At 39.4% G+C, this 17,984-nt stretch overlaps 2 protein-coding genes across 2 annotated transcripts; one reads left to right on the forward strand and one right to left on the reverse strand.

The window, feature by feature from the left end:
* Nucleotides 1-1,884: 1,884 nt before the first annotated feature.
* Nucleotides 1,885-9,671, reverse strand: fbxo7 (F-box protein 7). The gene is made up of 10 exons (XM_087179787.1): nucleotides 9,552-9,671; nucleotides 8,143-8,265; nucleotides 7,733-8,051; nucleotides 5,334-5,570; nucleotides 4,262-4,406; nucleotides 4,032-4,115; nucleotides 3,842-3,937; nucleotides 3,330-3,506; nucleotides 2,844-2,884; nucleotides 1,885-2,750 (listed from the first exon to the last, which is right to left on the reverse strand). The coding sequence occupies exons 2-10, from the start codon at nucleotides 8,262-8,264 to the stop codon at nucleotides 2,448-2,450; spliced, it is 1,524 nt and encodes a 507-aa protein (XP_087035913.1). The 5' UTR covers nucleotide 8,265; nucleotides 9,552-9,671; the 3' UTR covers nucleotides 1,885-2,447.
* A 505-nt stretch (nucleotides 9,672-10,176) lies between these two features.
* rtcb (RNA 2',3'-cyclic phosphate and 5'-OH ligase) lies at nucleotides 10,177-14,591 on the forward strand. The gene is made up of 12 exons (XM_023428036.2): nucleotides 10,177-10,365; nucleotides 11,534-11,612; nucleotides 11,701-11,768; nucleotides 11,854-11,953; nucleotides 12,173-12,329; nucleotides 12,415-12,571; nucleotides 12,780-12,939; nucleotides 13,080-13,255; nucleotides 13,340-13,528; nucleotides 13,630-13,740; nucleotides 13,857-13,976; nucleotides 14,241-14,591. Exons 1-12 carry the CDS (start codon nucleotides 10,273-10,275, stop codon nucleotides 14,346-14,348), a joined length of 1,518 nt encoding a protein of 505 aa, XP_023283804.1. The 5' UTR covers nucleotides 10,177-10,272; the 3' UTR covers nucleotides 14,349-14,591.
* The last annotated feature ends 3,393 nt before the right edge of the window (nucleotides 14,592-17,984 follow it).

The raw sequence follows: 17,984 nt of genomic DNA on the forward strand, positions 1-17,984 counted from the left end.
ACAGGTGTTACAGACAATCCGTTCACCTGGTTAAATTGAAGCCAGTCTAATTTATTTTACATTTTATCAAACAGATTATCCATTAAAATCTATGTAATAATTTAGATTTATGAACTTATTTTCATCAAGACAAATAAGATCATTTTTTAAAAATAATTTATTTTACATTATATCATAAAGGAAACCGCTTTAAAAAGTCATAATTTTGGATCATCACCTCAATATTTTCAAATTTTTGCTTTAATATTTTATCGATTGTGACTTAAAATCCAATCATTTTAATAAAAAAAGTAACTCGAAAAATCTCATAGTTCCCACACATAGTCTGTTATAGTGTACTATAGTTATAGTTTACTATAATTATAGTGTACTATAACAGTGTACGCTGTATAGTGTTTTGTTTTTTTAATCAGGAATCATTTTAGTATTTTGTATATTTCCTTGGCTGAAACAGGAATACATTACTTTCTGACATGATTATAACTGTAGGTCTCTGATACAGTTTAATACTGCTACTGATATTTTCATGTTCCTCCTTTTTAAGACCCACTTCTGTTTAACATGCTGAAATCTGATCATTACCAAAGTAAATGTTGGTTTACTTCAGATCTTTTTAACTAAAACTGGATAAATGTGTGTTTGTACCTTTCGTACTTTCGTTATTATGTTTAATTATGTATAAATATGTGATTTATTCAGACATAATGTGATTAATTCAGAAAAGAGCTGATGAATAAACTGGATCTGAGTCTGACACCTCCGGTGCTAAGCGGGTCTCAAATCAGACGCACCCCAGTTAGCGTCACTGCCGAGCGGTAGGAGCGAGCAGGACAGTCCCCGCCCGGCTGGTGGAGGGAGAGGAGGGAACGCACCGAACTACGGAGTAAATCTGACATAATAAATGTTTCATATTTTATATAATAACATTTAAATATTAAACTGTTCTGTATTTACTGGTCTGGTGTTTTTTTCCCGCCTTGTGCTCGGTTTGAACAGGCGACGGTTAATTACGTCAGTTTGACCGTTAACGGATCATGATGTATCTAAATACTGTAAAAAGTTTAATTTAAATGGTGATAAAAAACAAACATGGCGGCAACAACGTTCTGGGTAACACCGTGATACAAACTCCGCCCGCCCAGACGGGGCTGCACCGCCGGTGAAACGGCTGTCTTTAAACGACTGCACCCTTTGTCTTAAGACAAAAGATGACGTCATTGCCTCGGGAATGATTTTACTGTTTTTTTTAAAAGGAGAACTTTATGTGATCTGTACATGTTACCACAATGATAATGAGAATTATATTAGTGCAATAAAGATTATTCTGCAGTATAAATACACAGTTTACGTTAAGATGGATACACGAAAAAATAATACAAATAAAATAAATTTATTTATGTCTCAGTCATTATTATTGATGCTAGAGTTCATCAGTGTTTGGTTTTTGTAACTTAGTCATTTGTAAAAATGGTTGAATTATTGCTTCGCACTCATATTATAGTCACATGACTGATGACAAGATATTGAGATTAATATTAATCTTAGTAAAAAGATATTTAGATGTTTTATAAACACGTTTGTTTTTGAGTCAGAGTTTGAAGTCAAAATGGACTTTATGAAATAATGAAATGTTAATTAGTATAAATAAGAAAATAGAATAAATAACATGTACAATTTCAATCTCATAATTTGAATTTCCCACAAATGCTTTTATTTCTATTCTTCCTATAATTGAATCTCTTTTCACAGAGTGAGCACTTTTATTAATTAAACAATGACTCATTTGATGGGAAATATTGTGCTTTTTACTGCACTTATATTTAATAATTTTAGTCACTCTTTCAGATTCAGATTGGTAAAACAAAATATAATCCATAAAATGTGTTATATGTGTTATTAATGTAAACACTTTATTGATCCCTGGGTGGAAATTCACAAACCTCCCAACATAATATAAACTCCTTAAAATGAGCTCCTTCTTTACTGAAGTGATGAACACATGAATGCATCATTCATTAAAACCAAATTATAATATTATTCTGAAATGGGACATCACACATAATAATGACTATTACCTATGGACAGATTGAGCCCGCCCCCAGGTTTTCTACTGTCTGGACTGTGTGTTATTTTATTTTATACAAATTAATTTTAAGAATAATTAAGAAGAACAAACACTGAAGCTACAACTACAACTAGATTTTAGAACTGGACTTTGACACGTTTCAGTTTCACGCCCAGAAAATCTGCTTTTAATAAAATCACCACAAATGATTCACAGTGAAGCTGCAGCTTCAGGGGCCCCCGACAGTCGGGGCCCTTTCTCCTCACAGACCCTGAACACATCACGTAACCAGTGAAGCTTTTCCTCTTTCACATGGACGACTCTGGTTTCATTCAGGTCTTGGTTTTTATTACAGAACACATCAGTCCTGAATCCAGACACTTCAGATGAATCCTCGCCGGACGTCTGCAGGTCGTCCCATTGCCCGGGCTCTGCGGAGGTCGTTCAGAGGTCGCCCGTTGAAAAGGGGGCCGAGGGGTTCGTAGCGGGGGTGAGGCGGGAGGTGGCCGCGGGGGAGGTGCGGTCTCTGGTCGTACTCGCCTCCGATGATGCCGGGCAGCGGCGGGTGAAGGGGGGCGGGCCCGGAGCCAAAGATGTCCCAGGGGTTTCGGTGGAAGGGCGGGAGGGAGCGGTGGCGAGCGATGTGTCGATGTTCACAGCGGAGCTTGTGATATCTTTTATAAAGCTGCAGGAAGAAGAGAAAAAACTTTATTGAAATCTGTCAGACTGAGACAGAAACATTAAATTTTCACAGTAACTGTGTCTGATGGATTCTCACCTCTTTCCAGTCTGTGTCTCTGGACCTGCTGGGATCTGGATCTGAACCACAACACACATATGAAGAGTGTATTTTTTATTATCATTTTATTACTCAGACTAGTTCCAGGTTACATCCCTGTTTATCCACAGTCATATAAAATAGTTATGGCTAAAAAGTGTGTCTTGACATCACTGTGACCTTGACCTTTGACCTTTAGCCACCAAAATCTAATCACTTCTTCCTTGAGTCCGAGTGAATGTTTTTACCAAATTTGAGGAAATTCCCTCGAGGTGTTACTGAGATTTTGTGTCCACGAGAACGGGACAGACGGACAACCTGACAAAAAAAATGGCTGCCGCTCTGACTGTTGCCGGGCAGAGGAATAAAAAGTAGAGAACCTGGGAGATAAATATTTTCTCTCTGTATTCAAACAGAACATCAGGGTTCTCACCGGTCACTCAGTCACTGTGGTTCTGGATTTTTAAAACCTCGGTCTGGCCTCACCTGTGAAGTCCCGGCGGTACAGGTGTCTCCACAGTGTGGAGTCTGCGGTGGCGCCGTTGAAGTGTCTGCAGACGGAGGACAGTCTCACCACGGAGCGGACGTCCAGCAGCCTGAGGACTCGGAGGAGGAGCTCCGGAGGAAGAGCAGCCAGACCGAACGCCACCGGCAGCGCCATCGCTGCAGACGAGAGGCAGCAGACGGATGATGACATTTCATGACCACATACGTCATCACAGAGCTTTTAGAGGTAAATCTCAGCCACCAGTTCCGTTCAGACAGGAAGTACTGTTCATTTACACGTCAGCTGTAATTTGAGCCATTTTTCAGCATGACAGTTGGGTTCAGATCGTTAGTGATCACCCAGCTGCTGCTGAAACATGAATCCTGTCTGAACGAGGCTGAAAAGTTTCATCGGACTAAAAACTAATAAAAAAAAGATGAATTTGATTAAATAAGATCAAAACTCTAAAAATCTGCCTCTAAACCGTCACATGACCTCTGCTGGTCCGTACCTTCTCTGGCGGCGGCGATCAGCGGGTATGCCAGCTGGTCTTTGAAGACTCGAGACAGTTTACTCAGGTCCTTGAACGCTGCCGCCGCACTTTCTCCTGAACGACAACAACAGAGACGTGACATCATACTCAGTCATTCACAGAAGCTCCGTCACCGGCGCGAAGACACAGCGACCAATCAGAGCCCTACCTGGCCACTCGTCGGTCACGTAGCTGGACGGATTCAGACACAGCTTACGAACCGTGTCGACGGTTTCGTTCACCTTCAGAGTGGCTGCGGGAGAAGAGACGGGTGAGAAACACTTGAAATGTCACATGTGGGCTTCCATAGATTCTACTCTCACTTTATTCTATTTCATTTCTACTGTGTTGATGGTTTTTTGGTGAAAATAAAACTATTTTCACAATAAACTTCCTCACCGTTGATGACGAGCACGGGGCCCATACACACGGCGACCACCATGGCGAGGCTGTTCTCACACAGAGGATGTGAGTACTGGAGCTTGAAGACTCCACCCACTGACCTCCACCCATCAGGCATCTCAGCAGGCTTCAGCTCACCGCCCTCCACACAGACAATAAAAACCTCAATCATTTCATTCCTTCATCACAACTGTTCGAATGTTGTCTGGATTCATATTCAAGATCAATCTAACAAACAGGAAATGAAGAACTGAGATGATCAGTGAGTCATTACAGCAAATTTGTCTTTTAATTTGAAAAACGTAGCCCTTTAAAAACACCTTAATCCAGGTGTTTCCAAGGTTTACCCACAATAATGGGACATTCAGGAACTGTATTTTAATAAGAGGCTTTCTTCGTGGCATCAGGGAGATTTAAGGTGCAACAACTGATTAACAGAAAAACATACAGTAGACTTCACTTTCTACCTTCAAATTACTTTAATTCTTCTGTTGCAAATTCAAAATTTGGGTTTTACTGTAAATAATGGATAAATTCAAGAATGATAATATATCAAAGGCTCTTTATGGATCACCTCCGTGATTTGAAACCTCTTCAAATTGACCAAATACCCTGAAAGATACGGTGGTGCTGGAGTAAAGTCAGGACGTCGTTAAAATCATTAAGATTCAAAACATCTTTTCTTTACCTTTTCTTTAATATTTTATTTAGCTTGTCAGGCCTGATTGATTTTGTATTGTCATTTGGTTTGTGTTTCTGTCCAATTAAAGTGGAAGAAATCGTTAAGATTCATCTTCTGTGGAGCCTCAGATCTCAACAGACATAAAATCCAAATTCCTCACCTGAGGAATGAACCCAGTTTCGAGCATCAGCAGGTTTCCGGCCACCATGATGGCGTCGCTGGGGCTGGCGGTCTGGGCCGAGTGGTACAGGAGCTCCAGAGACAGAGGGGCCTGGCCCTCCTCTGCCTCGGGTTTGTGTTTCTGTCCAATTAAAGTGGAAGAAATCGTTAAGATTCATCTTCTGTGGAGCCTCAGATCTCAACAGACATAAAATCCAAATTCCTCACCTGAGGAATGAACCCAGTTTCGAGCATCAGCAGGTTTCCGGCCACCATGATGGCGTCGCTGGGGCTGGCGGTCTGGGCCGAGTGGTACAGGAGCTCCAGAGACAGAGGGGCCTGGCCCTCCTCTGCCTCGCTGCACAGCATGGGCTCCCAGCTGGGGACCGGGGGCTCGGAGGAGTCCAGCATCTCCCTGGTCTCCTCAGACTGTGTGAGGGCTGCAGAGCTGCTGCTGCTGCTGGGCTGGTTAACACGGACACATGGAGAGAGTCAGGGTTAATGTTCAGGTCAGTGACCAGCAGAGAAACACAGCTGTGATATGATTCACAAAGCTTTTATCTTCTTTTCTTCTCATGTGCATTTTTATTTCAGAGTTTTCCTGTCACTCACTTCACGTCCAGTATTTAACACAAACGATGCTCTGTCAAAATAAAAGCTGGTTGTGTAAAAACAAAAGTTCATATTTACATCGTGTACATTCAGGAACGAAAAAACACACTGTGGCAAAAACCCAAGTGTTTATATCTTTAAAAGCAAACTGAAGAACGACCTTTTTAATCCGGCTCTTAATTGAATTTTATTATTTATTTATCTTTCTATTTATTTAAATATTTGAAGCTGTTTTACAGGTTTGTCCTTTTTCTTCTATGATTACTTCCTGGATTGTTTTCTGTTGTTGACGTCTTCGCTCCACAGCTTCTGTTATTACTGTCTTACTTTTATTGTTTTTATTTATTATTTGGTCATTTAGTTCTGATTGATTGAGTCTGATTGATTGATTGATTGATTGATTTATTAGCCTCACAGTATTGTTTCACTGCAATGGCAGCAATTTTGACTGGAAATGATGAGAAAAGCAAGAAGAAAAATGTAATGCTGAGATTTTTATTTAAAGTTAGTGGGAGAAGACTGGAGCACCCAGAGAGACTCTCCGAAATATTTATGGACCAAACTGGCAGCGCTGATGTTGAAGAACGTCGCCTTGGACTCGGTGGCAGCCGCTTTGGCCAGCATGGCTTCCCCATTCCCAGGTGGTCCAAATAAAAGCAGACCACGAGCCGGAGCTCTCAGTGAGGAGGTCCGGCCTTAAGGCAGGAAGGACGACGATCTCCTGGAGTGTCTGCTTGGCCACATCCTGTCCCACAATGTTTTCGTAGGACACGGACACTCGCTGCTCACGACTTCCCTCTGAATCCTGGACGTGGGATCTGTCCACGCTCTCCTGGTTGTCCTTTGGTCTCTGATTCATCGCTGCAGGTTTTACCTTCTGGTCCTTTCCCAGTGGAAACATATTCACACACTAACTTCTTATTTTGATCTTGTGTTTAATTGTATTTATATCATATTTTATTATAAATATTGACCCTAATAAACCTTTTATCATTTTAAATGTTTATTTTAATCTTCACTTATCCTTACATCTGTTCTTATTGTAGTTGATTCATTAGCTTTAACGTTTTAATTGGTTTATTTATTCCTTTCGTTTCACTGTTTTACTCATTTTTACTGTGTTGCCATTTCTGTTTAACTTCCTTCTTTTGTTTCATGGTCCCTTTGATGTTCGGTTACCTTTTTTTTTTTTTTTACACCTTTATCTTTCTCATATCTTTGCTTTTTTTGTGAAACATTGGATCATTTTAATTTAACCAGAAACGCCATCTTTCCCAAACCTCAACCAAACCAGACAGGACTGTGCATGTGAGAAAGACGACTCAGCATCAAACACGATGAGCTTCACTGACTCTGACAGCAGTTTACTGTCAACCAAGATTATTTTCTGCTCAAAGTGACAGTTTGAATTTCAGTAACAGATTCCAGAGTCCACACACTCTCTCATCACCTGTGTGCGTCACTGACAACCCGCTTTTATTGTGTTCCACCACACTGACGCTGTGGGAGGAGCTTCACCTCTTCTGTGAGGATAAGTTTGTCTTTTTCTCTGAATAAGTTTCATCTTTCTGTAATAGATGTAAATATTTGATATTGTGTGTGTTTGAGCACTAAGTAAATACATATAAAATATTGTCTGACTGATTGATATTTGACATGTTATAGTGAGGAAATAAACCCGTCAGCGCTCTCTGGTGGACAAACTGTATAATGACACTGACCTTAAACACATTATTGACATTTCTCCTTTCTTATTGGTTGATATATACTGTATTATGATATTGGTAGATTTGGCTGTTTATCAGTTAGTCAGATCTTTATTTTATTTTTACACAGTCTGTATTTGCTGTTTCTCCACAGTGATCACTGACGTTTTATCTAATTTATGTCAAATTATTAAATTAAAACTTGTCTGCTGAAGGTGGAGTTCGATCTTCTTTGTTAGGCTTTAATCACACCATTAAAAAGAGGAAAAAGGTCTGGAAACATATTTTTACCTCAGATGAATCACTCACCTGGTCAGAGGTCGTGGCAGCCATCAAATGCCTCTGCTGCTGTTGCCCCCGGCGCTCTGTGCTACTGGTCCTCGGGTTGGTGGAGCTGGTGGAGGAGTTTGAGGTGGTCACAGCGGCAGCATGGGCGGTGGCAGCTGCGGTGGCAGCTGCGGTGGCGGCTGCGGTGGCGGCTGCGGCGGCAGCTGCGGCTGCAGCTGCAGACTCAGGCAGGATGACACAGATCAGATCTCCAGAGACGATGCCACAGGACGACAGAGTCTGACCGGTGTCTGACAGAAGCTCTGAGCTGTTCAGAGACAAACTGAACTCTGTGTCTGCACTGAGAGATGAACAGGAAACATTCTGTATCACAACGGCTTCATCAGTAAGAAGAATCAGTATTTGACTGTGTCTCTGGGTCGATGTCTTACCTGAGTCCGTGTAAAGACAGGATATTCTCCTTGATGTGATCTTTGAGCTCTCCCAAACTGGGTTCCTCTCCCTCTATATCCACCCTGCAGGTCTGTCTGTTGATCCGGACCCGCAGCTTCATGCTGTGGACAACACATGATCAAAGTCCACCCTCAACAGAAATCAAGCATCAAACAGATCAAGTTCACGGAGCCACTGTCATGTTGAAACAGGAAAAACTGCTGCTGTCTAAAATATCAGTGTGTGCTGTAGCATTAAGATTTCCCTTCACTGGAACTAAAGGTGTGTCCAAATACTTTTGGCCTCAGTGTAAACTTTATATTATACCTTTAACAAACAGATAAAGACTGAATCCTGTTTGTATTTTCACAGGATGCTTCAAAATGTAGATTTCATTAAAATTTGGTAAAAACTTAATGGAGTTTGGTGTAAAGATGGCTATTTATATAACATATTTAAACAAACGTTTTCATGAATCTCTGGACTCAGTTAACAGGATTAGTCCTTATACTTTTGTCTGCATAATAAATATACCTAATAATCACTAACTACATCTGTTTTTCACGAAACTATAACAGCATGAATTCACCATGAAAAACACCCCAGGCAGAAAAGTATGTGAACAGAGGTGTCCACACACTTTTGGCCACATAACATACCCCATAATATATTTTACTATACCATATAAAATCTGTTTTACAAACAAACTACACAGCGTGGTTCTTTAGTAGAACTGCGTAAAAACAGAATTCACTAAAATCTGCTAAAAGGTTCATGGAGTTTGGTTGAAAAAAATGTCTATTTCTTTCTTTTAGGACTTTGGTGTTTTCTCATGATATTACTACTCTAAATAATCTGCCATAAATATATTATGATTATCCATCATTTTGTACAAAGCTGACCTGCTGAGTGCACTGTGAACAAAAAGGATTTGACTCATTAATTTGCTCTGATTCGGGATGAAAGTTTAGCTGTTCAAAATCCCATTAACAATTTACCAGTTTTAATTTGTTGATGAGTCATTCCCGTTGTTTTCCATCTTTGAGTTAGCTTGAAACAACACTGTACTTTCTAATTTAGCTAAAAATTCTGATTCAGGTAACTTTTAATTTTCCGTTAACTAACGTTAGAAACACGGGACAAAATCACCAACGCATGAGACAAATAAAGCACAATAAATGAATTTAGACAGAAACAGATTCAGTAAGTCAGCATAAGTCTGATTGTTATTTCATTAGAAATGAAACGTTTCGTTTTCGTTTCTAGCCTGGAGTCTGAACGTTAGCTAACGTTTCTAAGTTGCTGCGTAACAGTGAAGCTAGTTAGTGTAAGCTAGTTAACTTGTTTAACCAACGTTTACGGTGATGAAAACATTCAAGAGCTTCAGACCCGAACATAAAACACTTACGCGATAAATTAAAGTGATGATATCCACTGAGCTTCAAGACACTTCTCTGATAAATCGCACTGTAAACATTAACAAGCAGCGACTTGACAACTGCGTCAAACTCTGCACGGCTAAACAACCCGTTTCCGGTTAAGATTTTCAAAGTAAATCTATTCAGTTTTTATTTTATTTTTTTATTTTTTATTTTTAAAACCTTCAGTAGCATAATTAGAAACATTTTTCAATTTGCATGTTATGAGTGACATTGATATAATATTGTTTACCAGGCTGAGGCTCATACACCGCATGGCTCAGAGTGTATAAAGTATATATAAAAGTAGAAGTTATACTTTTGTTCTGGACACCGATCACTAACCTTCCGGTATTACTGTGGCTGTCATTGGTAAACTTGACAAAATATTATTTGACTACATCTATGGCAAGCGAGCAGTACAGCATTGAATATTTCTCCGATTGAAAAACAAATATTAAATACAAAATAAACATTAAAACTTTATTAACTCTATTTTTGAGTGTTTAAGTTTTAGTTCAAAAGGTTCACAGTCGACATATTTTGTAATTTAATATTTAATTTTCATGCGTCATGCCAAATTAACAATCGCGTTTCTCTGTCTAAGTGCTCGCGGCTTTCCGTACCGCTCTGCCTGCTGGCACTTGGCATCAGACAGGCAGTGAAACGCAGCGTTAAACCGTAAAAACTTAATATTTCTGGGTCAGAAAAATGAGCCGAAGTTACAACGATGAGCTGCAGTACCTGGATAAAATCAGCAGTAACTGCTGGAGGATTAAAAAGGGATTTGTTCCCAACATGAGGGTAAGTGAGAATGTATTAATGTTAACGTGGCTAGCTGGTTAGCTTAATGAGCCACAGTTAACTATACAGTCAGTTAGCACATGTCGGCTAGTATATAGACTTTAACCAGCCAGGGACTCCAACTGAAAATATGACACTAACAAACTTTGTGTTACACGTTAAAATAAACAGGGAACCAGCTGCAAACTGAAGTTAAACCTGATGACGAAGCTCAATGACTCAACTATTAGTGATAAGATGTGAGCCGAGTGAAAGGGAGAGTCCTGCTGATATGAAACAAATGTAAAATAAATCAAATTATTATCTACAGAGTGGATAAATATGTAACCTCAAGTACTATTAAGTGGTTTTCTAATTGAAATCCGCACAATGTCAAAACCTGACAACCAAGAATCCCATCAAATTTATTATTAAAGAATTGTGACCAAAAACTGAAATTGATCAATACAAAAACTAAAAAGTATGCTATAATGTAAGTGTAAATAATGTAACATATTTTAATTTATTAATTAATATACACTATGACTATGTAGACATCCTAAATTGCATTAAAGTACACCTGATTTTCCATTTGAATTCAGCAAAAGATTATCAATAAATTATATAGGTCAGAGAATAATATGAACAATACTAGAGGTTTTTTAAAAGCTGATAGATTTTTAAAAGATCAAAAAATCTGATTTATTTTTAACACAAAATATCAACAAAACAAACCAAAAAAATAAAAGATCATATTGTAATTTAATGAAGGGAGAATTGTTGTATTTGAAATAGTTTTTGAGCCAGTTTACCTTTTATAGTGCAGTATCATTACATTCATATGAAATAAAGGAAACTTTTCAATACCCACTTATATTCACTCACTTTTCTTAACTGATGTTTGTGTGATGTTATTTATGTTTATAAATTCCATTTTTTTTCATGTGCTTTGTTAGTATCCTGCTTGTCTTATACTTGATGCTTTTATTGTGAAAATCGTTGTAACTATTACATTAAAAAATACTACTAACTGCAAATAAAGCTTTACTTAATTTTCTAAATGGACTGGAAACTCGTCAGGTACCTGTATCAAGTATAAAAGTAAATAATTAGAGTTAAAAATAGGGACTAAAGAGAAACCTGTAGCTGGACTAGTAATAAAAATACCTTGATAATGTGTGTTCCTCAGGTTGAAGGAAATTTCTACGTCAACGATTCTCTGGAGAAGCTGATGTTTGAGGAGCTTCGTAACGCCTGTCGAGGAGGAGGTCTGTCAGCTGTTACACCCAGAAACCTTCTCTTCCTGTGACGCGCTCTGACGTCTCCTCTGATTATTCACGTTTTATTTTTCCTCAGGTGTGGGCGGTTTCCTTCCAGCCATGAAGCAGATCGGGAACGTGGCGGCGCTGCCCGGGATCATACACGTGAGTAACGTGATTGTTTATAAACCCTCAGAGATACGAAGATGAGAATGAGCTGAAGGTCTGAGGTCGTCTCATTGTTCCACAGAGATCCATCGGCCTCCCAGACGTCCACTCTGGATATGGGTTTGCTATCGGAAACATGGCGGCCTTCGACATGAATGACCCTGAGGCTGTGGTGTCTCCAGGTGTGTGATGCTCCAGGAGCCTTTTAGCTTCTTTTAACCTCCTTTGGCTCCTAGTTTTGGTTTTCTGGTTCTTTTATAATAATTTAAGAAGCAAAAAAAGCCTAAAATTCTCACATTTTAGAGGTTGAACAGATAAAAAGTCATTAAAAAATGACAACTGGTTTGTTGTTATGATCAGCCTATAAAAGTCTAAATGTCCCTGATTGGTTTCTCCTGTAGGCGGCGTCGGCTTCGACATCAACTGTGGCGTCCGTCTCCTGAGGACAAACCTGGACGAGCGTGACGTGCAGCCGGTGAAGGAGCAGCTGGCCCAGTCCCTGTTCAACCACATCCCAGTGGGAGTCGGGTCCAAGGGAGTCATCCCCATGGGCGCCAAGTAAGACCACATCCCTCCAGACTGAGACTAGATCACAGCACAAACCCTCTGCACCTGTTCACCTGTCTCACCTGTGCATCACCAGGGACCTGGAGGAGGCTCTGGAGATGGGGGTGGACTGGTCTCTGAGGGAAGGCTACGCCTGGGCCGAGGACAAGGAGCACTGCGAGGAGTACGGCAGGATGCTGCAGGCCGACCCCAACAAGGTCTCCTCCAAGGCCAAGAAGAGAGGCCTGCCCCAGGTATCCCAGCAGCCCCTGTGCTCCAGGGTTTACATACTGGTCCAGACTCAGAGCTGGGTTCACGGAGGTCTAGATTACAAGGGGGGGGGGGTTAACATAAGAGGGGCTAGAACCAAGACTACAGACTTGGTGAACTTCTGGATGTAGACGTTGACCTGAACATCGTCGGCGTAGAGACCGTGTGAGACCGTGTGTTTGTGTGTTGAAGCTGGGGACTCTGGGAGCGGGAAACCACTACGCTGAGATCCAGGTGGTGGACGAGATCTACAACGACTATGCCGCCAAGAAGATGGGCATCGACCACAAAGGCCAGGTGTGTGTGATGATCCACAGTGGCAGCAGAGGCCTAGGACACCAGGTGGCCACAGGTAGGAACTGCACTTCCTTAAACACCTGGAGAAGAAGATTCTTAAGGTTTACGACTGTTGGTTTAACAAAACAAGTATGTTACAGACATCACAGGGAACGTCTGCAGTTACTCAGCCTGTAAACATGTTGTTGTTGACAGATGCTCTTGTTGCCATGGAGAAGGCGATGAAGAGGGATAAGATCATAGTGAACGACCGTCAGCTGGCGTGCGCCCGCATCACCTCGCAGGAGGGTCAGGACTACCTGAAGGGGATGGCTGCCGCCGGAAACTACGCCTGGGTCAACCGCTCGTCCATGACCTTCCTCACCAGACAGGTACAGCTCATAAATAAATAAAGATCATAAACAATAAGATCCAGCTGTTGTGCTGATCCCTGGTCGTATGTCTTGATCTTTCAGGCGTTCTCTGAGGTCTTCACCACCACGCCGGACGACCTGGACATGCACATCATCTACGACGTCTCGCACAACATCGCCAAGGTTGAAGAACACATGGTGGACGGGAAACAGAAGACTCTGCTGATTCACCGCAAAGGATCCACCCGAGCGTTCCCCCCACACCACCCCCTCATCCCTGTAGACTACCAGGTACAGAACCCCTCAGACCCTTTAACAACACATTCAGATCTGGTCTCAAGGTGGCGCTGGTGATCTGAATCAAAGGTTTTCTTCTTGTTTGGTGGGATCAGCTCACAGGTCAGCCGGTGTTGATCGGAGGGACAATGGGAACCTGCAGTTACGTCCTAACGGGGACGGAGCAGGGGATGACGGAGACGTTCGGTACCACCTGTCACGGAGCGGTAAGAGTCTGACTGATGCAGAAGACTTGTCCTCTGGGAAATCCAGACTGAGTAAGATGTTTATTCCACCTCATGCGATCCTGACGTCGACCTTCGCCATGTTTCTGCTGTTTCAGGGTCGCGCTCTCTCTCGAGCGAAGTCCCGCAGGAACCTGGACTTCCAGGACGTTCTGGACAAACTGGCCGACCAGGGCATCGCCATCCGAGTGGCTTCACCCAAACTGGTCATGGAGGAGGTGAGGACAATGTTTTTATCATGAAATGTGACTGTGATGCTGAAATTTTACTTTGGTACAAAAACTTTTGCTATTATTTGAATATTTTATAGTTGCTGAAGTTCAGATGTTACAGGAGCTAATTGTATGAACATCTTAAAGATTCAGTTTAAAGCACTAAACATCTTCCGTATTTGGAAAGTTAAAGTCTAATATCTTTGTGTTGTTTCATATATTTCTAATGTTTTTGTAGCTTTGAGTTTCTAAAGTGTTTTTTGTTTTCAGGCTCCTGAATCGTACAAAAACGTGACGGACGTCGTCAACACGTGTCACGACGCTGGGATCAGTAAGAAGGCGATCAAACTGAGACCCATCGCTGTGATTAAAGGCTGAAGCTGCACGGATCTTTATTTAAAGACAATTTACAACAAACAAAAGGACATGAAGACAAAAAAAACTCAAGACGCAAAATCCACAGGAATCTTTAAAGACAGAAGATATTTGCTCAAATTTTTTTTTTTTTTTTTTGAATTTATGTTGAAGAGCATGAAAAACACTAATAAGAAAATAATTGATTGAACATTTTATTTTCCTGTTTATGCCAAATCTGTGGTCCAAATAAAGGTGATCACTGAAGTTCATCTAATATTCTCCTTTATGTGACGTCACTGCAGATTTATGTTCATCAACATCAAGTTTCTCCTTAATAGATAAACTGTTTGTCTTTTCTACTTCGTTGTTTTTATCACTGAAGTTTCCAATGAAACTCAACACTTCCTGCAGAAGTTTCACATTAAAAGGGAAAGATTAGAGTCTTAGCCACTTGAAGGCTTTTAATTTGAACAGTTTAACAGCGACTGAAAAAACTGTGGATGAAAGTAGAATTAATGAAACGTGTTTTTTTCTCTTTACTTTCAAATCACTACTAAGCCACTAAACGCACAGCAACTGCACAGAATTCAAAAAGTTGTCAAGAGGAAGTCACAGTTTAAGTTTCAGGCTTCACCTTTGTGGTTTGCTAGGTTGTAGTTTTCTACTTTGCTGTTTTGTTGGGAGAACTTTGGGTGGGGGGGGATTTGTAATGTTTTTTTCTTCCTCTTCGTGTAATGATGAACTTACAGAACAAAGTAAACAGTGAGTCACATGATCCCTCCCAAAGCTTGAAAAAAATTAAACAGCAAAGTAGAAGTGACTGGAAACTATTAACAGTATTTGTGTTTAACAAAAAGACTTCTCACAAATATAAAGTTTTATTTTTAAAAAGGCTCAGTAACTAAAACAGCTGGAACATCTAAATATAGAATATAAATGTCTAAAGCATTTGTTGTTGAACTGTTTCAGCAGCGGATTAAGAGAGAAAAGCTGAAGTTCATGAGAAAAACACATTGTTCTCGATGAGTAAACACTTTATTGGTTCTAACAGAAGGTTCATCGCCATATCAAAAAAAAAATAAATCAACACATTTCACCATCAACAAATTCATCCATTTGGCAAGTTTCTCTTAGATATGATCAAACCTCAGGTCTCGTCTCGCTCTGACGGAGACGTCACGGAAAAAACTAAGAACAGGCAGCAACAACCTGAATATTCATCAATAAACATCTAACAAACTTATTTTTTTTTAGTGGTGATATTTGAAATAATCTGACGTCTCGGTGTTGGGAGGAAATAAACCGTCGGAGGCCGGAGTGTGAATATTACAGCGGTACAACGATCACACTTAAATATCACTTCAGGTGTTTGTGTTTCAGGTCGACTGGACTTTGTTCACAACAGGTGAATTAAGTGCAGAGAAGTGCAGATACTGACTGAAGCCACTGTGTGTCGCTGTTGTACCAATGTGTTAGCGTTGTAACAGATTTCAAGAGTACGGAGGCAAAACTGAAAAAAACTTTAAAAAGGAACAGTTCAGGATTCGTGAAAAAATTTACTTGTTTCTTTGTGAGACTGATTTTAAACAAACTGCTTTATGATAATTAACTCGTCACTGGATGGAAAACAATAACAATTAAGACTTCAAACGATGTAAAAGTTTGTTAAATCCATCCGAACGTCTCATATTTCCCCAAATGTTGAACTATTCCTTTAAAAAAAAAAAAAAAAAGCAACCTGAAAAACTTTAACACTGTTAAAAACAACTTTTAGCTCCTTGAATTCCTGATCACAGGCTGGAAATGTTTTTATTTTCTGCATCTAAACTTAAACAACAGATTTAAAATTACACTCTTGATATTGTCGTCTTTATATTTACAGAAGAAGAAGATCAGTTTCACCTCTGGAGTTCAGCGATGACTGACCGATCACTAAAGGTCCTCTTATTAGCTTTGTGCGGAGTTTTAGATACTTAACAGTTTCCTTGGTAACGCTTCAAAATAACAGGTTTATTATTTCCTAATAACTTCCTTAGAAATGTCCTTAGAGTTTCCTGTAATTTGGTTTTAATTCAAAACTGGTTTAAAACTCAATGAATTTGAGTTTCATTAATCCCAAGTATGTAAATATTAATCAATCCTTATTTATGACTGAAAACATTATGATTCTTGATTCTGAATTGCTCGGCTGCTTTTACACAAATGAGTTTTTCATATCTTGCTGAGTTACACGTCTTTATTGGAACGATTATTGGAGCCAAATTACTAGTTTTTTTATCGCACAGGAAACTTCCTCAGAAATAATTAGAAAATGATTTGGAGTTTAAGCAGCTCTAAAATAAAGATTTAATATTTTCTTTTGTCAAACTATTTTATTTTGGTTTTGTTGCTTCTTTTCATAGACACCACCTGAAGTTGTTACGCAATGATTCTACATCAAGAAATCTATTAATTCCTGTTTGGCTGCAGTTTGACAAGTTGTTTATTATTAATTCAATTAATTAGTTAAAAGTCTGGTGATGTTTTATTTTCTTGTCAACAAATCCCACGTGCAACAACAAACCATTGATGTATCCTACTAACAAATGTGTCTAAATCCAAATGTGTATTAATCCGCCTCGGAAAATAGTCCCAGAAGAAATTATATATTTGTATTTTTAAAGATTTACATTTTTAAATTTGGGGCCGAAAGCCGAAAAATGCAGAATAAACACCAGACTTTAAAACGGTTTATTTCTTTTGCCTGTTTGACCATGTGTCATTGAAAGCAACTTTCAGGCACTTTGTCTGGGAAAATGTAAAAAAATAATAAAACTGAAGGCAAATAAATCGAATAACGAGGAATGAACTGAAGAGCAGAAACTGATTTTAACAGTGGAAACAGCTGGGGGGGGGGGGGGGGGGGGGGGCACGATATCTAACATCTTAACCAAGAGAAGCTTCTGTACAAGGTCAAAGGTTAAGAAGTCGGTTTGTTTTTCACATCACACAGTTTTTACAGTTTCATCTCTGATTAGTTTAATTTTCACTGACGGCTCCTTCACAGTATTGCTCTCGCAGTAAAGCGTTGCATAATCAATCAATCAATCAGTCGATCGTCCTGAATTGTCACAAATGCTTCGATATAAAATTTACTGACCTGCGTCTGTACACGAGTAGAGTCCTAAGATCTACGGAAGCTCGTTAGCGCCAAGACAAGAAAAAAAACACAATGTTAAGAATGAGAAAAAAATAAAATAAAAGTCAAACTAAATCATAATTATGACTTTTTTTAGTCTTAATTCTGAGATTTAAAGATTAAAATTATAAAATTTTACTCAAAATTTTGGCTCAGGAAGTAAAATTTAAGAAAACACATCAAAAATATAGTAAATAAAATTTAAGACAGCAACTAAAACTTATGATCTACAGAATCAAAATCTTAATATTTTCAAAACTATGAGCAAAATAAGATAAAACACATTTATGTGACAGTAACTGAAAACTTTAAACCACGACTATGAGATTTGTTAAGTCAGACTTTAGTCAAAATTACAAGAGTGAAAAATAGGATAAATAAAAATTATGATTAACAAAAATACTCAAAGCAACAATTTTAATTTTTTATCATTCTTAACTTTTAATTCATTGGTTTTTTTCCATTTCCTGTCAGAAACG

The sequence above is a fragment of the Seriola lalandi genome, unplaced genomic scaffold (genome assembly GCF_002814215.2).
Source record: "Seriola lalandi dorsalis isolate HSWRI2012SDOR001 ecotype SW California unplaced genomic scaffold, Sedor1 jcf7180002054865, whole genome shotgun sequence".
NCBI lineage: Eukaryota > Metazoa > Chordata > Actinopteri > Carangiformes > Carangidae > Seriola > Seriola lalandi.